This window comes from Pseudochaenichthys georgianus, chromosome 5 (assembly GCF_902827115.2).
Source record: "Pseudochaenichthys georgianus chromosome 5, fPseGeo1.2, whole genome shotgun sequence".
NCBI lineage: Eukaryota > Metazoa > Chordata > Actinopteri > Perciformes > Channichthyidae > Pseudochaenichthys > Pseudochaenichthys georgianus.
In genome coordinates this window covers 34,202,560-34,225,236 of record NC_047507.1, presented here as the reverse complement: position 1 = coordinate 34,225,236, position 22,677 = coordinate 34,202,560, and the positions used below count along the sequence as shown (strand labels likewise).

Here is a 22,677-nt window from a genome sequence, read left to right as displayed (position 1 = left end):
AGATACAGAAAACATACTTGATTGATGCCTGTATCACTTTAATGTTGTAGCAAGTAAAAGTTGAGGTCATTTAAGTTACTTTAGATTTTAATGTGCAGCTTAAACAACAATATATCCCAAATTCATTCGCTGTTTGATATTTTGTAATAATAATTGTAATATGCAAAGTAACTAGCAATCAGTAATTTAAGTTGTCAAATGTAGTGAGTAGAAGTAGCCTATAAAGTACTATACATTGGAAACATGTAAAAACAGTAAAAAGCATCAACATTGTATTTGATTCGACTTTCTTATTCCATGTGTGGTCGATAATGCAACTTACATTGGTTTTACCAGAACATTTTTTTTTTTATTGTATTTATTTTAAACCAGTTAACAACCCAATGGTACAACCTATGGGTACAACACAAATATATACATACTAATTCAACAGATATACAGTTACATATATATCAATGGAAATGATTGGATGAACAGAATATAAAATACAACATGCTTGACATAAATAAAAGGTAAAGTAGGCCTAGTCACATTTGGAGTTGAGATTAACCATTTAACGGCTCTTTTTCATTTCTTGATCTTATATTATTTATGTTTTAGTTAGTATCTCAATGCAAAGCTCCATCTCTTTCTTGAAAACGTATAAGTGAGGTATTTACTTTAACAAATGTACAGTGATGGATGTTACGCTTGTAATAATGACATTTTGTTCAGGCATGTTTTACGATGCATTGTTTGGGGTCCTCACTGGAGGCTCGGCGCCAGTCTCTCCATTACTAGCATCAGAAATAAATACGAGTGAACTTTATTAAAAATATTCTGTGAAGTAAAGTATTGAAAGACATTGGGATCCTCTGTCGTCCAACAATGAATCTAGATCTGCTTGGTAAATACCACTCTTTGTTTTTGTTTGAAATAGATCCTACATTTCTTTAATTTGTGTCGCTCTAAGGCTACTTGTTATGGTTAGCATTGTACGTTAGCCTAGCATGCTAACATCAACACAAAAGAGGCAAATATAAACACATTTGTTAATATAATAAACCCGCTTAGGTGTGTTAAATATGTTTATAACGTATCTCTTTTTAAACTCTATGCATTGTAATATGTTTACATCAATGTAAACGCTGCTTTAAAAGATAGTAGCAGCTACATGTTGCTGCAAGCTAACATTAGCCTAGGTACATTGTCTCTTATTGTGTTTGAATGAAATGTTTCTTCATGTGATAGTAACAGACCGTTACCTTACCTTGTAATAATAATAATTATATCTAATATTATTTTTTCCTCCACGGCTTCCAAGCTCTTACAGTTATTAGAATGATGAGGACATAAACAATGCATAGCTGCTCCATCTGACAGGGGGTAACGTTACCATTCAGAAAAATGATACGCAGGAGAAATAAGTGCAAATTGCATAAATACATTTTGTTATTGAATCAAAGACCACATTTTACATACATGAATAACTACACTTAAAGAACCAGAACACGTCTTCAGCTTCAGTGTCTTTGAGGAGAGGGTCAGTTTTGTATTCATTACTTTAACAAAGATGTATCAGTAACTGATTGCAGTGCTCTTGTTTTAATGGCAATACGTGCACTCACATATCTATTCAAAAAAAATCCGACTCTTCCTCTTGTCCACTCTCCTGTATGCTCATTCTAAAGTTATGTTGTAAATTGGTTGTTTCACCGTTTTGTTGGTGAAAACTTTAATGCTAATATTGGGTACATTTTTTTTCTCTTGTAAATGTCCATCCATACAGTTCTTTCTTATTAATAACTGGCTCAGACTTTGGATAAAACTTGAAGAATTCTCTCTTTACTCATGGATAACTTCCTGCTTCTTTCTGGTGAATATGACATACTCATTTTCTCGATGCATATGTAATGAACATCTGTCTTTAATCCCATGCGTATGAAAGTGATCTCTGTTCAAATAAATACATCCTATTCCAAGGCTCTGCTGTAGCACACAGAATATGTGTGTTGTGTTTCTGAGCCAGCTGGTACTTCCTGGAGGACTGTTGCTCTGTTTTTTGAAATCCTTTTCTTTTTCTTTTTCCTTTTTGTAGAATCCTTCGGGCAGAACTACCCGGAGGTAAGCCACCAGCAGCTCCTAATGTACACACTACATGAGCTCAAAAAAAATCCTGGTTATATTTGTGCAATAAAATCAATCAAAACAATAATACACATGGAACCCCTAGACCAGGGGTGCCCACACTTTTTTGGCTGGTGAGCTACTTTTGAAATGACCAGCTCATCGAGGTCTACCAACCAAAAATAAAATCCCAAATGGCAAGGGTTGCTGAATAACACGTTTTATTTATACATGGGATAACTACAATAGGGCTGCAACAAACGACTAATTTGATAATCGATTAATATATCGATTAATGAAACGATTAATCGACTATTCGGACTATTACTGTATGCCTTGCACAATTTCTCAAACGCTCTTATTAAGCCATCAACTTTTAGATTTAGCTTGAGGTTGTTTTAGGCATGTGGAAACTAACAATGAAGACAATAAAGATGAATACTTGATTCAAAAATACATATATTATTAAATTAACTTAACAAATTGTTTACAAAACTAACATTGCTTTTTATTTAAATAAAATAAATAATATTTCACATCAAAAGAAACAACAATGTTTTAACAAATCATATTAAATAATCTGATGACGGAACTGTAAACGGAATAGCTGAAACTTTAACAAAATAAAGAGTAACTCAGTTACCTCTCATCATTAACCCATGTTTGTATAATGTAGTTAACTCCGTGTGTTGCTGCTAGCATAACACCTGACGTGGAAACGTTACTCGTGGACGGGGCTACAGAGCTACTAGAAAGACAGTGGAACCCGGTGCATTCCTCCGTCTGGATGTGGAGCACTTTTTGCTAAATGTTTAGACAAATTGCTCGTGTTACCGCCCTTACATGCTAAACTCTTATTGCAGTTTTGGTAACGAGCATTGTCCACCTCAAGACGGGTAACATTTAACCACACCTTGGAGCGCTTCTCTCCGCCATCTCCTCCGTGTGTTGCTGCATGTAGCAGCCGCGTGTATGTAAACTGCCCCGCCCCCTCGCACAGACGGGGGAGAGAGAGATCTCGTCTCGATTGGAAAGATAAAAATACACCGACCATAGACGCATTTGTTTTGTCTTTTTGCATGTTAGAAACGAGTTGGCGACACTAAGACTGCGAGATAATGTTTGTGTAGCAATAATACACGACCTTTCTCTTTCTAAACTCGCTACTCGGAGGGAAGTCGCTGTCATATGCCTTGTGAACACTCCGATAATGCCTCTCCACGATACCTTTCTTTGGCAAAGCGATGCTTGCTTTACAAATAAGGCAAATAACCTTTGAATGTGACATCACGACAAAATATTCTTCCTCCCATTCTGGGTGGAAGTAGTATGTCTTTAGCTTCTTGCTCGGTCCCGCACTCATTTTGTTGTTTGTCTCTTGTTTGTCTCTTTGACTTAATTTGAGTTTTCCCGGCACTTGACTGATTTTGTATCGCTTTGCATTCTGGGTTAACAGACTGGAAAGCGATAGGTCGCTTTTTCTGTCAATCAAGCAAACTCCTGAATTAAGTGGCAGGGAGGCCAAGGGGGGAGAAGGGATCAAAACCTGTTTTGTCTATTTTAACGGAGCTGGATTTTTTTTTTTTATGAATGACTCGCTATCTACCAGCGTCGACCGCGGTCGACGTACTGGACACCTCTGCCCTAGACTAATGCAAACACTATGGTTGTGTTTCATTGTGTGTGTTGTTAGGAGGCAGATGGCACCCTGGACTGCATCAGTATGGCCCTCACCTGCACCTTCAACCGCTGGGGCACCCTGCTGGCTGTGGGCTGCAACGACGGCCGCATCGTCATCTGGGACTTCCTCACACGAGGCATCGCCAAAATCATCAGCGCACACATCCACCCGGTCTGCTCTTTATGGTGAGACACATACACTCACACACATCCACTTTCTACCTGCTTTGCCAGCTCCATCGTGCACCCAAATGTTCTGGGCCGTAACATTTGAATGAGGAACTAATTATGGTATTTGTCTGTGTGTGAGCAGCTGGAGTCGAGACGGCCACAAGCTGGTGAGTGCCTCCACAGACAACATCGTCTCGCAGTGGGATGTCCTGACTGGAGACTGTGACCAGAGGTTCCGCTTCCCCTCACCCATCCTCAAGCTGCAGTGCCACCCCAGAGACATGTGAGTGAGCCGACAGCATCTGAGTGACAGTGATGTAAATACATCGACATACCCCAGACTGTGAAGCAAAGTTATTTCGTTTTTTTAATTAAAAACTGATAAAGTAATATTAGTATAAATATAATTTTTGCATTTTAGAAGTTTAAAGAGCCTGTGACACGGTTTTCCCCCATCATCCAAACCCATCAATTTGAGTAAATATTGTCCCCTTGAAAACAGTTACTGAACTGATTTTGGATATTTGTACTTTGATAACCATTAATCTGCCTTCAATGTTGACAATTTTCTGGATCTTCTCGCGGATTCTTCAAGTCCCGCCAAATGATGGGTGACGTCATTGCGGGCACAGCGCTCCAGCTGCACCGTCCAGGATCCCAGCACCTGCATGTAAACCTTTATATATATATACAGTCAGATGTAAACGCACGACGGCGCACACAGCAGCAAGCTCAGACAGAGATGACGGGTTAATGTTGAACGTGTCTGAGAGCTCATATGAGGCTGAAGGATCGGTTTATGTATATATATATATATGTATATATATCTGTTAGAAGTTTAGGAATGAGGTGCGTCAATATGGGCGATCATACGGTCATGTAGCCAGTGGTGGAATGGGACTAAAAATCATCCCGGGACTCTCGACCGGCCCACTTCGGTACCGCTAGTAAATTGTCAACGGGGGGAGTGGGGGATGTCAGGGTGCTGTAGATAGTAAATGTAAATATGTAAATATTTGTGTCACTGCATCCTGGTAAAATACAAATATAATGTCTGTGTCTTTGACATTAGCGCTGCTCGCCACCTGTGCCCTGTACTACGAAGCCAGTTCAACAGACCCTGGATATGTTTGAGTAACAAACAAACTAACAACAACAAACTAACAAACGAGATCTCGCTAAGCGGTCCTACGACGCTGGTTATCAACTCGGTAAATCAAGCCAGGGTTTCTCTCTCCAGCTGATAGCGCGTTCACGTCTAAGACACGAGTGGATCTGACTTTAATTACATTTGACTCGAGTGTTTCGTCAACATAATGTGTTAAATAATACTTCTGCATACAGTCTGTGACACTGTGAGTGTTGCACGGCCAGATGAGGCTGGAGAAGCTGACTCAGATAAGGAAATATATGATATATTATGATATTATATGATCGATGATCTGATTGATGATGTAATATGAATGATAAGTGCGACACGTCGACGTCTTCTCTGCATACGGCAGTTTAAACTGTATTTCCTTTATCCTGTAATATGACTTGAGAGATTTAAACTCCGCACACTGAGTGGATCTCTTTTCTATAGACGCCGGAGGCGGGCAGCGTCAGGTAAAAGAAGTTATTTAGCCTTCTCAAACCTGAGCCTCACGCGCCGCCTATGGGGGATGTGCTAGTTACTTATCCGACCGGCCCACTTCGGTACCGGCAGTACCGCCAGTCCGCCACTGCACCCAGCCCACGTAAATTGTCAACGGGGGGAGCCTCGCTGCGGGGAAACGGTGGACCTAGTGTCCCGATCGGAGTAGGAATAATAATAATAATAATAATCCGTGCATTTTATCCATTAATTTCCCCAACATTGTGGTAAAAAAAACACACGTTTAATCCATGTTGTTGGTGTACTACAACTACAAAAAGCATCGGTTTGTTTTCTCATCAGGAAATGCAGACCGGCACAAACAAACGATTTTTAATCATCATCCTCACTCATCATTTAATGTATCATATGTTCGCCGAATTGACATGAAAGCACTAATAAATGTAGTTTCATCCACTTGAGTTTATAACCACAAAAATAATCGATTTGTTTTTATATCACATCCGACGGGAGGAAATTCAGCAGCTCTCACTCCCGATTTTTAATCCTAATGTAATCATCATCTTCACCACGATCATTTATGTTTATGTCGCCGAATTGACATGAAAGCACTGACACATATGAATATACTGTAGTCAGCTTCATTACAACGTTATTAACGTGCCTAAACTCAGTAATTCACCATTTCTACGCATGACAACACACTTTGTCCGTGTTTGGCTCTCGAAGCGTTCCCGCATTGACGTCACTTCCGGCTTCCCCCAAAACTTCAAAATGAGTCGAAGGAATTTCCCCGCGATGTTCGAAATTATTGATATTTAACGGAACGGTATCGCTTTTTCTTTTTTAAACGGACGGTTCGAGATTACTAGTAGCCCAATATTTCATTGCACAACAGTTGTTGGGATGCTGTCACAGGCTCTTTAAGAAAGTCTTCTAAACTAAAAAGTTGGAATTTTATTTATTTATAATTTAATTAATTTAACCTGCACAAAAATAAACTGTCATAATCTTTGACATATCCCAGACTGTGAAAAAAATCGAATTCCCTTAGTATTTAATTTACAGAATGTGAATTAAACTCAATTTATATTGTTATATTTGTCCTTTAAGGACATTTGAGCAACTTTTGCACAAGGGTTAATACACCTTGCTATAACAAGAATCTGTGTGTGTGTTTTAGGGACAAAGTGCTGGTGTGTCCCATGAAGTCAGCGCCGGTCCTGCTGACACTCTCAGACTCCAAACACGTCGTCCTGCCAGTGGACGACGACTCAGACCTCAATGTGGTGGCTGCCTTCGACAGGCGGGGGCAGTACATCTACACAGGCAACGCCAAAGGAAAGGTCAGACAGAAGTTATTGAACAGTTTTCCAATATGAATATTGAGAGAAAAAAGCTCAGTGCTTGAATATGTACATGTAGAATCAAGCAGATATCAATGCAGGCCAGAGATTTCTCCTGAATTGTTATTCTGTTCTTCAGAATAAATAACTTAATCCCAACTTTATACATTTTTGTCCAATGAAATGTTTAACCATAAGCTGTTCCTTTGTTTTGCGAGTGCTGTCCAGTGGTTTTTGCTGGTTTCCTTCACCATCATGTCCCTGTTGTTGCAGATCCTGGTTTTGAAAACAACCAATCAGGAGCTGGTGGCTTCCTTCAGAGTTACGACAGGCACCAGCAACACCACCGCCATCAAATCCATTGAATTTGCACGCAAGGGCAGGTGAGAGGCAGCAGAAGGTCTTTCAGTGTGTCGAGCTGGCTGGATACACAAAATGTGGATTACACATATTTGGTTCATAGTTACCATTCTAAAATACATCTAAAACTAAAACAAAAAGGTTCAGGTTATATTATTATAAACTCAAAATAGAGGAATATGATACCCTTTCAGAAAATGTAAGACTAAACTGAAACAATTAAAGATTCATAAAAATGATCGTATATTCTTTCAGTTTTTGTTTGTTTGCAATGAAATAAAATCATAAACGATGGCCAATTGAACCTAGAAATAGTTTAGACTTGATATTCCAGGAGATGGGGCTGTGCTGTTGTTTTCCACATGCAGTCTAGTCTTATACACTTACATAATATTGAAATAACACTTACATAATATTGAAATAATGTACTTAATTTAAAGATTAAATGCCATTTAACCAACTAGTTCAGGTGTTATGTTAATTGTAAAGACGAACTCAAGTTTAATATTGAAATGTAAAGATTTAAACATGGCCACAGTTCTCCACAAATATTTGTTGTAAGAATATGTGGCTAAATACTCCTGAGACATTATACCTGACCATAACAAAACCAAACTAAAATAAATACAGTAAAAACACAACATAATAAGACTAGCAAACAGACTCTGAAAACACATAAAGCTAAGATAAAATTAAAGACTTGGTGTATCTAATTCCACATTGATTTATGTACAGATTCATATAGTGCAGGGGTGCCCAGATTTGTCTAAAAATAGAACAACAATATTCTGTTTTATCGTTAATGTCCTCTAACATAATCTTCCTGTGCCAGAATAATGCACTTGAACGCATCAAAGCTTTGTGATTGGCCGGCGTGACCCCATGTGTCGGGGCGTGGCTGGTGGGCAGTGGGCAGTATTTCGCTGACGTTGTCCGTGTCAACAGGAGTGACAGTCCGCACACACACAAGACCGCAATTATGGCAGAAGCAAAAGAGCCCAAAATATATCATTTTCACTCCGAGTGGGAGGATGATTATTTGTATCTATTCCAATTCAAAGTCCATCTGTCTCATCTGGAATGCGAGCGAGGCTTTATCGAAGAAGGGTAATTTAGGAGCGGCATTTCAAAACAGTGCACAAACGCTACGAGACGGAATTCCCTCCCAATTCTGCGCTCCCAAAAGGGGAGGGGCCTGAAAGGACAGCCAAATGCACAGCAGTCCATTTTCACCAGGCCCAACAACAAGAGCAAGCCTGCTACCAGAGCACCTTATCGTGTCAATCACGTTCTTGCGAAACACATGAAGTCTTTCAAAGACGGCGAAGTTGTGAAAGAAGCATTCCTGGAGGCTGCCGACCATCGCTGCCGAAGCGCTTTTGGGGACAGTAAACAACAACAATAACAGTAGCATTTCAACAGGTTTTTGATATAATAAAAACTCAAGTTAGATACCGTTATTAATCAGCTGTGAGTTTTAGTTTGTTTGAACTTAGTCATTATAATTATTGTACAAAATGGTATAAGAATGCAAACTTAAATTGATTATAGTCTATTATCAATTCAGGTTAAGAAACTAGTGTTGCTTGCATCCTATTAAAGGCATTTCTTTTTATACTCTACTAAAATGCAACAAAAAAGGGTTTGATTCTATTAATTTTGTCTTATTTATTGCACTGTTGCAGCAGATTCCTGTGTAGCTTCAGATCTGAGTCGTCTTATTAGTAAGCCTAATTTATACTTTTGTAGCAACACTATTTTTATATAATGGCAAAGAAAGGGTTCAGAGTCTTTTCTTTTTTTCCTATGTCATATGTGGCAGCACTGTTCAATGTTTCTTGAAAACATTACCCACTGTAGTGACGTGTGAATAAACTCCAACTCTGTATCAACAACACTGTTGTGCAACTTCAGTTAAATACTTGTATGTGTGTAGATTAGAAAGAGGTAAGATAAAGGATCTGCAGTATTTTATGAAGTATTAATCGTACAAAGGTCAGTTTTATACAAGTAGAAGTGTGTATTTACCTGGTAGTAGGCTGTCAGTAATGGCTACGCCTCTCTATTTGGACTGGTAGATCTCGGCAGACTGGTAACTTTAAAAGTAGCTCTCGGTTCAAAAAAGGTTGGGCACCCCTGATGTAGTGTGTTCACGGGATTCATAGGTAATAGCTAAGAATCTCAATTAAAAAAAATGCGCTGTTTTGGCAGCAGAGCTCTTCCTGTGCTTCCCCCCCCCCCCGGTCTCTTATTCTACATCTTATTTCGTTGTCCTGTTTTCTGCAGTTGCTTCCTCATAAACACAGCAGACCGGATCATCAGGGTGTATGATGGCAGGGAGATTCTGACCTGTGGCCGAGACGGAGAGCCGGAACCCATGCAGAAGCTGCAGGACCTGGTCAACAGGTAGGTCAACTTTTTAACCAGTTTCACTGGTATGTGTATAGAAATGCATGAACAAAATGTTTTTAAGTTCTTGCAAATATTCTGAATTTCACTGCATATAACAGGGTTCGTACAAAGTCTTCAACATGTGGAAAAGGCTTATTTTTAAATTTTGAAGGCTGTTATTTATTTTTAAAGTTAGGAATATGCTTGAATCTCAATATATACCTTGAAACAAATGCTTCATTTCAACATCATTTGGTGTTACAATAAGTGGTGTAAAAAACAAAAGTTTATTTATATAGCACATAAGGCAATTCAAAGTGCTTTACAAAAAACAAAAATAGTTATTTTCTTGTAACAATATGCATTGATAGCTGTGGGTAATTCTGTAAACTTTAATTTTCCTAATTGCATTTATAGTAACAATTAAGATGTAATGATTTGTAATATTTTACCTTGAAATTCATTTAATTTAACTCGATAATCTTAGCGTGTTTTCCTCCGATCTATTTGTTTATGTACTCTATCTGTGTTTTCTGCATTCAGGACTCCGTGGAAGCGTTGCTGTTTCTCCGGCGATGGCGAGTACATCGTGGCCGGTTCTGCCCGGCAGCACGCGCTCTACATCTGGGAGAAGAGCATCGGCAACCTGGTGAAGATCCTTCATGGAACCAGAGGAGAGCTGCTGCTGGATGTGGCGGTAAGGATCTCAAAAACTGGCTCACTGTTCGGAGATATAAACCTTGAAAAACGATGTTTCCATGGAATTTTAATAACATTGTGACGCAATGTTGTTTAAAATCTGACGATTTACCCATCTCACCTTTGACCTCTGTCCAGTGGCATCCTGTCCGTCCAATTATCGCTTCCATCTCCAGTGGAGTGGTGTCCATCTGGGCTCAGAACCAAGTGGTAAGTAGACAGTAAAGGAAAATGAACATGGTCACAGATGGATTTTGAACAAGGACCATTCATAAAAAAATCTGCCGTCGCATAACAATCAACAGACACTAAAACATGGCAATATTTCAGTGTCAATCTGCCATGTTTCTGATTTGGTTCCTATTCCATACTATAGCCGCTTTCACACCGAGTACTTTGCTGTACTTAGTGCCCCGGCACTTAGTACCCCAGGGCACTAAGTACAGATCGCGTTCACACCGGAATAAGTTCCCTGAGGGAAGATTACTCAAATGAGCCGCTGATGTCACTTCGTCTTCTTCTGCTTTGGGTTTACTGGCAGGCCGCAAACAACTTCACGGCGTATACTGCCACCCGAAGTCCCCGGCCGGAAGTCCCCGGAGTTGGGGACTGGCTTCAGTAGAAGCTGCTAGGAGTCCCAGCAGCTTCGACTGAAGCCTTCCGAGTAAATCGCCAGAACGCCGACACCTCCTCATCTCCACCGCTCCCATGTTTTCTTTTGTGTTGCCATAAGTTAGTCTCTCTTCATTTGTGCGCGGGGCTAATGCTAATAATGCTAATGCCACAAATACAATGGCGGCTTCACAAAACCTTTCTGAGTTTTACGGGGCGTGGTTTGCAATTCGCCCAGCCAATAGAAATTGGTACTTTTTTGGTACCACCTCTCTAGCAGGCACTAAAAATGGGGGTAAAAGTTCCCGGCACTAAGTAATCTTTTTGGTGTGAACGCAACTTAAGGGGTACTAACGGAACCAAACGGGAAAAGTACGGGGAAAAGTACTCCGGTGTGAACGCGCCCTATGGTAAATATTTAAGCACCACTACCAGGATATTTGATGCAAATAGTATTATGGTGTGATGGATGTGACTGATTGTTTTGTGTGCAGGAAAACTGGAGCGCTTTTGCTCCAGACTTTAAAGAGCTGGATGAGAATGTGGAGTACGAGGAGCGAGAGTCTGAATTCGACATTGAAGACGAAGATAAGAGTGAACCCGAGCAGACAGGTAAATCACACACTAAACACTGGGTTGTAAGTATGCAGTGGACTCGCATAAAAAAAATGAATGACTAAATGTTAGTACAATTAAGTTTTTTATGGTGCCTTCCTGAAAACAGTCACTTGATTATTCCCAATGTCACACACAATCTCAATATTTATATATTTAATTTTTCCCATTAAAATTGTAACCTGCCCCGGTTTGGCTGTCAGGTTCACTGGTCTTACTGGTGTTACTAGTTTTAGGTACCAGGGTGGTGGTGGCGAAGTCCATAGGGACTTGGCTTGGCAGCATTCCCTACACTGCTCCCCGGGCGCCGTACATAATGGCAGCCCACTGCTCCTAACACTAGGATGGGTAAAATGCGGAGAAACCGTTTCGTTACATAGTACTTGTACTACGTACATGTAATGATAATAAGTTGAATCTTATTTTTTTATAGTGGTTTTTACAGATTTTACTGGTCTTATTGGTTTTACTGGTCTTACTGGTTTTACTGATCTTGCTGGTCTTATTGGTTTTACTGGTCTTACTGGTTTTACTGGTCTTATTGGTTTCACTGGTTGGCCTCGGACATTAACTCCTTTGTGTTACAGGTGCAGATGCTGCGGAGGATGAAGAGGTGGATGTCACCACTGTCGACCCCATCGTTGCCTTTTGTAGCAGGTGAGAAACAGAAATACAGGTTCCTACGTCAGGGAGAACAATGTTTCCTCCCCAATCTCATCCTCATTCTTACCTTTAAAGGGACCTATTATGCAAAATCCTCTTCTTCATGTATTTTATACATCAATATGTGTCCCCTCACAAAAGATTCTCTCTCTTTTTGTCCTGATCCATTTATATAAAAACTAGGGCTGTCAAACGATTAACATTTTTAATTAGATTTAATCACAGCTTAAAAATTAATTAATCATGAGTAATCACCATTCGAACTATGTCCAAAATATGCCATTTCTTTATGTATATTGTTGTGGGAATGGAAAGATAAATGAAAGAAGGCGGATATATCCATTTAACATACAGTATCTATGTTTATTATAACATTTTTCTGCGTGTCAAAATGAAAGACGACCCACACACCTATCAATCATCAAACCGTGGGGTCGTAATTCATTATGTGTTGATTTCTATCAACGGGGGAGTACTTCAGGAAAGTCGACAGAGGGGGGGGCGCGCTAGTGGAGTACTTCGTGACCACAGAGTGTGAACGTTGTGATCAGCTGTTTTAGCGCAGTTCTCCAGTGAAGGGGGGAGTCTCCCTCCGCAGCCGGTTGGCGTAGTTTTGGCACAGTTCCGTTGTACAGACCGACGTTAACAGCAGCCCTGTCTGTGCACACGGAGACCGACTCTGTCGTCCGGTGATCTAACCGCCTTCTGGAAAAGCTTCACAAGTACGTCGGTACGCAAATGCGCTTTGTGACACAAGTGACGGTACGCATTTCAGATTACGCACATAACCTGCGTACCAGTTATGTGCACCCCTGTACTACAGCAAAAGTATTCTCCGTCGGGACTTCCTGCAACAACACCACGCCGTTATCTTGATTCTGATTGGCCAGAAGACATTATCAAAGATGTTCTATTGAGAAGTCGATCACTACGTGACAAAAGTTTTCAAAACCGTGGCTACTGAAATCAATCTTACTAACTGCTGTCTGTGCAATTTACTCCGCGAGTTGGCAGACTTTATTTTGCTTACTTTAACATCATTTTTCATGGTGGGGCTAAGCCATTTCTTGGTATGGGTGTAGCCTACCCCAGCCATACCCTGGCGCTGCCACTGGTGGCACGTATGGGGCGGGCCATTCTGCACATGCGTTAAATGCGTTATTTTAACGCAATTAATTAAAAAAATTAATTACCGCCGTTAACGCGATAATTTTGACAGCACTAATAAAAACCTGTCTGGAAATGAGCTGATCAGATTTTGGCCACTTTATGATGTCATAACGATGTTTTGGCTCGTGTAACCATTAGCCAATCACCAACCAAGGTAACCCCCCCCCTTATCCCCTGAATCTCCTCCTAGAGCAACATTGTGTTTTATTTCACCAAATATCTCTCAGAGGGACATGGGGACGGGGCTCCTTATTTTCATCTAAAGTATCAGACAGGGAATCAGCACTTTTGAAACAGAGGGGATTATGGGATGCTGCAATGATCCAAACACTTCAGAGACATGTTTTGTATATATCTGAGTCCTATAATATATTGATGAAAAAGAGTATAATAGAGGACCTTTACATTTAAGTTGTATTACCACACAGTGAACATTTTCTGTTAGTAAACCCCCTGATTTAATCTGTTACTTAAACGTTTAACTTTAATTTAAACTAAATGTTCCTGATTATACGTGCATACTTTTCCGTATGCAAGTATAATCGGGAAAGTTCTCAAAGCACAACATTTTCACCCATGACTTACATTACATTACATTGTTATATAATTAGATTAGTTTTACTTAAGCATTAATACAAAAGCAGGGTTAGTTAATTATTTGTATTATGTATTAATCAATTATTTATTTCATTATGGATTAATCTGCCATTTATTTTTTCATCTAAGAAATTGATTGATCATATCAAAAATGGCGTCACAATGACCCAGAACCATAGACTGTATATATAAAACCCAGAACACACAATTCTCCATGGACTAATAGTCGTTGTTGTTCTTCGTATGTTTTGCATTATAAAAACCTAACTAATAAAAAACTAACCAAAGTTGTCAGACAAAGAAAGTGGAGTAAATATTACTTTCTCCCTTTCTCCCTTTCCCCTGTATTTTACTTGGAGAGAAATAATTGAGATACACTGAGATGTAGTGAAGTAGAAAGAGGCATTAGAATAAAATACTTAACAACTTCTTTGTACACTAGTACAGTACTTGAGGATATGTAATTAGTAACATTCAACTGCAAATTTTAGTAACAAGTTTTATAACTGAAAGTTGGCCTGTGAATTGCTCTTGTGTTCAGATCTTCTTGAGTTTGTGTGTTTGTGTGCTGCAGTGATGAGGAGCTGGAGGACTATAAGGCCCTGCTGTACCTGCCCATTGCCCCTGAGGTGGAGGACCCTGAGGAAAACCCCTTCGGCCCCCCGCCGGAGTCCACAGCTCAGACCGGGGCCCCGGAGGAGACGCTGGCTGCTGGCGACAAGAAGCAACGACAACCGTCATCTGAAGGCCCGACCAAGAAGAAGGCGCGCACCACCACCATCGAACTGCAGGGGGTGCCCAGTGACGGTGAGAGAGTAAAACACAACATGAATAACAAGATACAACAACGGGGTCAGGTCTATATCAAGGAAGTTAAAGTTACAAAAAAACACTGGAATGATCGTTCTATAAATCAGCGTATGATTTTCTTTTAGCTGAGTCTTTTATCCAAAGCAACTTACACTTCAATAAGGCAGACATGTCTACAGGGGCATTTTGGAGTAATTATCTCCCCAAGAAAACTTCAACATGTTGACTCCAGAGGCCAGAGATCAATCCAGTGACTCTCTGATTGGTGGACGCCCTATGCCTAAGCAAAGCTGCCCTAAATCAAACATTTGAGCTGTTAAATAAATAATTTGGTCATTACGTTTTCAAACATGCTATCGCTGAATCCAGAGCTAATTTCGCTCTTCATTCATTTGACTGAGTCCAGACCGGTCTTATATTTGTATTGGCATGGATGCGTGGTTTAAGGGAAACGCAAGTCTGATACTCTATTGGCCCATAGATCCTGGTATTTTTTTACTTTCTGATCAGTCAGTTCGCTGCTTTGATCCATAACGTAATATCTCAGCAGTTATTGGCAGAATCTGTCTGTTGATAAGCTCATAGGTATACATCTATGGAGCAAAAAAATTCAAACGTGACGATTTTTAGATTTTTCAGTATATGCTGTCTGCCATCTTGGATTTTTCCACTGGCCACAAATGAAAAAATTGGAAACAGGTTGTTTTGTGTTCAGTGTGATCCTAGAAAGTAAAAAAACACAAGTTTCCAGATTCTATATGAATCGTTCTCAAAATAACACAATGACCTATACTATAAACAGGCATGCCCTCAGGCAGTGGTAAAACACATGTTATACAGATACAAGAAATTGTTTCTCGGGGCGCCGTCTGAACTGTACGAAACGTATCCTCATTTTAAAATGTCTGTCTCTTGTCTTATTGTGAAAATCGGAACTTTGACCCGAGTCTGTCCTCTCTCTCCTCAGAGGTGCACCCCCTGCTGGGAGTGAAGGGCGACGGCAAGTCCAAGAAGAAGACAGCAGGCCGGCCCAAAGGCTCCAAAGGTAAAGACAAAGACTTCCCCTTCAGGCCCAAGCCCCACAGGGGGGAGCGGCCCTCCTTCGCTGGGGAGGCCCTGGGCAGCTCAGGCCCAGGAGGAGGAGGAGGAGGAGGAGGGATGAAGGGCAGAGCAGAGGGGGGCCTGGCCTCAGGTAAGCACGCCACCGCCCCTACTGCTGCTCACCTGGTCTGACTGAAGCCTCACCAGCCCCGCCTGTCTCCAAGGCAACCCTCCACCCCCCTTCCCTGTACTGCTTAAGGCCCTGACACACAAACCAGCATCAAAGAACAGAGCAGGCTGTCGTGTCGCCCTCTGTGGCCCAAAAGTTCAACTTGAACACAAAGACTACAGCAAACAGCCAACCATCATGTCCGCTCTGCGCCGGTAGAGAGGAGATGACTCTCATTAACAGCAGGCGGCCGTAATCTGTATTCGTCTAGCCGTAGTTAACATACACATGTTAAAATAAAGAAGCGTTTGCTGAATTACTTTTTTACACCACTCTCACTGCCGTCTGTTTCTCTTCCCCTTCACTGATTCAACGGCCAATCACAGTGATTTGTTTTGCCTACTACAGCTAAATAAATATGTCCCGCTCAGAGTTTCCGTTAGAATTTTTTTTTGCCAGTGTAGCTGTATGTGTTCGGCCTACCAGATCTGTTCGGGGTCCGTTATGCTTACCAATGACGTCATGCCTTGGCTGTACGGCAACCCAAGAGGACATTTTACATGGCCAAATTCCGCAAAGAATATTAAAAAATAACAATCGACAGTTAATGTATGTTAGTGGAAAGTGAAGTGTTAATTAAGGAATGTTAATGAAGAACTGAAATGCATAAAATAGAAAGTTAAAGGTGGGGTAGGTAAGTTTGAGAAACCGGCTCGAGATCGCTAGAATTTGAAAATACACAACCGGAGAAAATCTGCCACTTCCTTATAGAGCCCCTCCTCCAACACACAGGAACGCGCACATGACCAATGAGGGCACGAGATAAGTTTGTGCCCCGATGGGAGGCTGACAGGCAGGTAGGCCATCCATCCGATTGGTTGTACTTTTTACAGTATTACGGCTTCCACAGATGACATTTTTTTATGGATTTTTTGTCAAAGCACTTAAGATATTCATTGCTATCGGGATGTTAAGAGCATTCCATGGAATATAACAAAAAGTGTATCTCGAGCCGGTTTCTCAAACTTACCTACCCCACCTTTAATATGTAGCATATCCCTCCGAAATATGGTCGTAGACTTTATTGACGATTTAGAATTTATTGAAACTCCAGACTGAACGAAAGAGCTTGTCATTTTATTTACGAGTATGGAATTATAACACTGGAGTTTGTTATTATTTACTATAACTTGATCATTCTGCTTCAGTTTGTGGGCTACAGCCAGTTTATGGTAGCAGCACGTTAACAGCTTCATCCTCTGAACGTGTGTATTGTCTGTTCAAAAAACTGCAGGAACCCAGAACACAGACAAAATACATGACCCCCTTCACATCTATTGTAAATGTTAGGGGTCTCCGATATGACCACAGTAGCAGTGATGATACCTGTATTAAGCAGGTGAAACAGGAGCATGAGGACACGGTGTGCTATGTTTCCTTGCAGATTGCTTCTCTGGTTGTTTTATTGCACAACAAAATCATGTAAACATATTATGTAAATAACCCAATTTGTGGCGGCAAAAGTCTAGCGCAGCATTAAGCATTTGTTTACATGAGGGATAACAATTTCCCCTTCAGGAGGATAAATCTCTTTCTCCACATTAAGGCCACGTTTACACAGATACAATAACGAAAACGAACCTTAGTCGATATCAAAAAAGTCTTCCGTCCACACGGTATCGGCTAAAGAGACGAGACCACTCGACCCGCTGGAGACGCTGTAGTACATATGCCGGGCCTGTAAGTGGCGCCACAAAATACACCAAAAGCAGCGAAGAAGACCCCCGAGCATGGTTGCCATGGTTGCCTGGTTGCCCTTCTGTTTATTCTCCGAGGTGGATTTAGCAACATGTAGTTCATGTAGTTCTCCATGTCCACTTGTTGCTGATGGTTGTGGTAGAGGAGCTGTAGATTTTGCACTAACATCTGTAGCATGGTCAGTAGCAGACAGTAGCTACTGACCATGGTACAGCAGTGAGCAGCAGAGGTTGTTGGCGAAAACACATCAGCAATGACGTGGGGGTGAGCAGGAGAGGCGGGGCTATGGCGTCGTCGTTATCAGGAAATTATCGTTGTCGTTTGGCCCCCCAGAGCGTTTCGTCCGCAGATCTACCCACCTTGGGAGCCGTTATCATTTGAGGCCTCCGTTTCCGCGGTTCCGTTACGGCCTCGTGTGGACGAACCGTCCATACGATGGAGAACTGTAGCGGATACAACCCGTTTCGTCTCTGTGTAAACGTGGCCTTAGCATGGATGTATAATAAGAACTGGATACAGCGTGGGAGGCGGGGCCTCGTTCATTCCTATGAGAGTTGCTCATTGGCGAAGACAAAATGGCCCAACTTTTGAGAGAGCGAAACGTCACGAAAGTATTCATATAATCATATAATCCGTTCTTATTGTGCATCCATGGGTAAAGGTAAAACTCATGTAGTACTGAACACGTCACATGAACGTGCCTGCGGCGCGGTCCCGTGGGTTAGATGCGCGTTCATAATGCGGAGGAAAATAACTAATATTACATGGTTTAGTTGAATACTCGATTCTGATTGGTCAATTTAGAACACATGACACGTTGTTAATCCAGAACAGACAGACCGCTGTCAAGCACTTATTGACCGTTGTTAAGGACGCTCACATCTGCACAAACAAAGAAAGCGACAAGAAAGCAGCGGAGAAGTAACGGGGCAGAAACCCTCCTTTTTACGCAGCGGTCCAGACATAGACATCAAACGGCGACACATATTCAGTGTGCAGTTACTTTGGCATTAGGGCAGGGATATCTAGATACTTTCCAAGGTTTGACATAATGAATTGTGCTACTTTTAAAGCAAGCAGCGATGTTTTCAAATCTGTAATCAAAAACGCTATCGAAGCAGTTCCTGCCGTTGCTACGTTAGTTCAAACTGTAACAACGGTCTATTTTTCTTAGCGGATGCATGTCAATTTAAATCAATACATACAACTATTTTTTAAATCAATAAAATCATTTTCTAAATGCACAAAAACATTTCAATTAATATTGGGAGTCATATCGTTACTTTGTTGAGAATGTGGCCATGTAATAAGCGGGATAATGTGCAGCGACTTGGTCATTATGGGGAAAAGAACACCGACAGGCTGATCAGAAGCCCGACGCGAAGCGGAGGGATCTAGATCGGCATAATGACCGCGTCGCTGCACATTATTACATAACGTTATTAGCACATTTTACAACTTGAGGACCGAATGTTTTTAATAAGGGCTATACAAATGTTCATACTGGGTAGTTTAAAAAAAAATTATCCTACGATTTACAGACGTCTCCTTCCCAATGTTAGTCAATGGGGAAAAAGTGTTTCCGGGCCCAGCGACTGATACGGAACTGTAGTACCGCCGTTTGGCCACAACGAATATTTTCCTCAGAGTCCGGCGCACTTCCTGGGGGCTGGGGGCTTGGGCCTTAGTCAGTTACTTTTGAAGGCGCGGCCTGATGTCCTTATAGGCCGTAGCTCTTTAATGTTAAATTCGACTTCAGACAATGAGCCTCATTGCAAAGGTGTGTAACATCTCATTTCTATCCACATGGGGCGCTACAGTTACATTAAAACATCATATTTCTACAATTCTGTTGACTTTAAAGAGGCCCTATTATGTTGTTTGGGGTTTCCCCTTTATTGTATTGTTTTATAGTTTTTTGTTCATCATGGTCTGCAAAGGCTAAAATCCATGTGTTGCACCTCTATTGGATAGAACGCCAACACATTTAACATGATAGGCTAAGGGGCGGGACATCTCTAAGCTGTAGACCAATCACAACAGAGCCAGCCAGCTAACCATTCAGAGCAGACTGGGCTTTGGTTTCAGACAGGGTGAAAAGAGGTGCCGCAGCACAGGCCGTATGAGAAAAATAAGAAATGTTTCAACATTAAAGTAAACATGTCACAGCAGAGGCACCAAATACAAATATGAACCTGAAAATGAGAACAATAGGGCCCTTTAATACATATACATCTTAAAAACAAGTTCTCCACGAACAAAACTCTAGATTAGGATTCGGGGGGGGGGGGTTCATTGGATTTTCTAACGATTGCTACATTTTAGAATAACATAAGATAAATTCAATATTTAAATCAAACTGAGGAAGGTCCAACTAAATGATTTGTTGAAAACCCCTTGTCATGATATCAGCACTGTTCAACTCAGGTAATTCATAAGAGAACTAACAACTCTCATTTTTGAAGACTTTCTCCGCCAGTTTTCCACTTATAGGCTGAACAGCTGTATGATTAGAACATGCTTTTTCTCCTGCTAGATTAATCTACAGTGACTCCTCTTGTACCTTCAGAGATCCTTCCAGACTGTGGCTTTATGACCGTATAACCTCTGCTAACCTCAGCCTCATTCTGACATGATGAATAATTCATCATTTAAACTTTGGGGAAGTTGGACTGTCGTGGCAGGTGGGTGTTGACGTGGCTAAAGCTGCGGCTTGTTGGGGTACATCTACTTCCTGCTTGGCCTTTGACCCTCCTGCTCCCACCTCGCTCCCCAGGCGTCTTGTGACATCGATGTGTGTCTGTAGCAGCGCTGCTCAGGTCTTTCCTGTTTCTGTGTGTGTGTGTCAGAGATGTGAGGCAATAGTTTTACTTGAAACTTTCATCAAAAAATCTGGTTTCCAACAGATACATTTAACAATGTTAAAAATAATACCATATCACATCCATATTGAGCACACTTGTGTTTCTCAGTTTCCAATGAACAAATACATATAAATCATATTATTATATTTAATAATCACAAATAAGATTGTATTTCCTCTAAAATTAGTCTTTCATTTTTTATGTAACCCCTTACTGAGAAATAAGAAATAATGAAAATCTAGGGTGAGTTTAGTGTTGGATCTCTTCACTGTGTTTCTTTGCAGTGTCTCAGGTTGCCAGATCAGCGAGCACAGTTTTTGTGCTGCGTGCAAATCGTCAAAAATAATGTCCTATGTATTTTCCTAAGCACTTTTTCTTGACCTCAATAAAAAACGTAAGGTCAAGAAGAATTCAAAAGGACTTAGTTATAACACTATGGCAGATGTTTTTTATTTCCCTTCACTCAAATTATGCTTTTACTCTTCTCTAACTTATCTGCCTTTCTTTCTTTCACTGTTATCGATAAAACAACTCTTCCTGCACAGATATTTCACATTGAAAGCCTTCAACTGCAGGAATTGTAAAGTTTTATTTATATATATATATACGATACGATAATGCTTTATTGGTCAGATCAAGTCTGAAATTTGACTGCTTCACAGCAGCTCCATGTGTAACATCAACATAGACAAATGTCAAGACACAATACATGAAAAACAAACAACAAACATTTAACTGATACAAACAGAATTAGTTTTAAAATATGTTTCAGCCGAGTGTTAAGTATGACATTCATCTGTTATTGTACTAATGGAATGAAACATTTTGGTTAATTTATTTATTAGGCTACAACAAATTCCTCCCTTCTTCCGACATTTCTAACTGGCCTTTATTTTCGGTATATGGCTAATAATTCGAATATATTTGATCATTATTTGTATTTTCTTTTAGAGTTCACAGTTGGACAGCTAAGTAGAATATTGTGTAAACGGTGTCTTATTGTCATGTTTGTCTGTCTGACGGTATTTTTTCCTTCTGCAGGGAGTCTGCTCTCACAGTCGTACAAGCAACACGATATTGGAGGGATGGACTGATCACTGTTAGTGAAGCAGCCACCAACAGACTCAAACAAAGAGACAAAGCCTGATGTCATAAAACAGACTGAGCGAGCAGTTAGACATGCAGACTGTTTTCTCTCCAAACCAGGGCTCACTTCACAGAAAAACTCCTGAGCCCGGATCTCTTGACAGGAGCCGTCAAAGAGAGCGTGAAGCAGTGGAGTCAGTCAAATGTCCTCTGTCCATGTATAGATCACGTGCGTCCTGATAGTGTGTGTGTCATCTTTCTTGTTGTTTTTATACGTATTAAAACATTTTGATTTGTAAATAATTTGCTGCGGTGTGGTTCTCTGTGCAAGCGTTAACCCAGCTGTAGAGCCTGACAGATTTCAGAGAGCTGGACAAATATTTGCAAAACATATTCAAAAGGATCTTAAACCAAAAAAACACAAACACTTGTGTTACAGGTAAGATATGCATTTTTGATTTTGGGGTGAACTGTCCCTAGTAAATGTTTGCAATTTAGACAAGTGGAGCTTGTTTGTACTATTCTTTATGCTGTTAGGAAGTTCTGTGTTCAACAATGCATGTTATAAGCTCATCATATGTTTAGTATGAAAGTCTTAACAATAGCTTTCAAAGCTGACAAATAAATGTAGATACTACATTAAAAACTGCTGAACTTTAATGTAAAGTGGAGTACATGTAAAAGTAGCATATAATAATGGAGTAAAGTACATGTAGGAGACCTTGAACTTTTACTTAGGAAGGTTAAAGTATTTGGGAAATACATCTAGCTTAGTCTACTTATTTTACGCCAATACTTACAGGTGGTTTGAGCAATTAAGCTTTTTCTCAAAATATAGTTTCTATACAATAACAGATAGGCCTATACACTAAATTGTTATTTTCGTCGTTGCAGGGTGAGAAATTCTTCTGTGATTAAAATACCGTCATCATTACTCATGAT

At 40.5% G+C, this 22,677-nt stretch overlaps 1 protein-coding gene across 4 annotated transcripts; it reads left to right on the top strand.

Moving 5' to 3' along the window:
- The first annotated feature begins 755 nt into the window (after positions 1-755).
- Positions 756-22,038, top strand: rbbp5 (retinoblastoma binding protein 5). Of its 4 annotated transcripts, none has more exons than XM_034083265.1 (15): positions 756-886; positions 1,769-1,855; positions 2,078-2,103; positions 3,800-3,972; positions 4,100-4,240; positions 6,738-6,900; positions 7,174-7,283; positions 9,547-9,666; positions 10,195-10,348; positions 10,489-10,560; positions 11,457-11,574; positions 12,165-12,234; positions 14,582-14,814; positions 15,785-15,862; positions 21,691-22,038. In XM_034083265.1, the coding sequence occupies exons 2-15, from the start codon at positions 1,831-1,833 to the stop codon at positions 21,741-21,743; spliced, it is 1,536 nt and encodes a 511-aa protein (XP_033939156.1). In that variant the 5' UTR covers positions 756-886; positions 1,769-1,830; the 3' UTR covers positions 21,744-22,038. The 4 variants fall into 4 exon arrangements, with proteins under 4 accessions (XP_033939156.1, XP_033939154.1, XP_033939157.1 ...); XM_034083263.1 differs by having other exon boundaries at positions 15,785-16,009; XM_034083266.1 differs by lacking the exon at positions 1,769-1,855.
- The last annotated feature ends 639 nt before the right edge of the window (positions 22,039-22,677 follow it).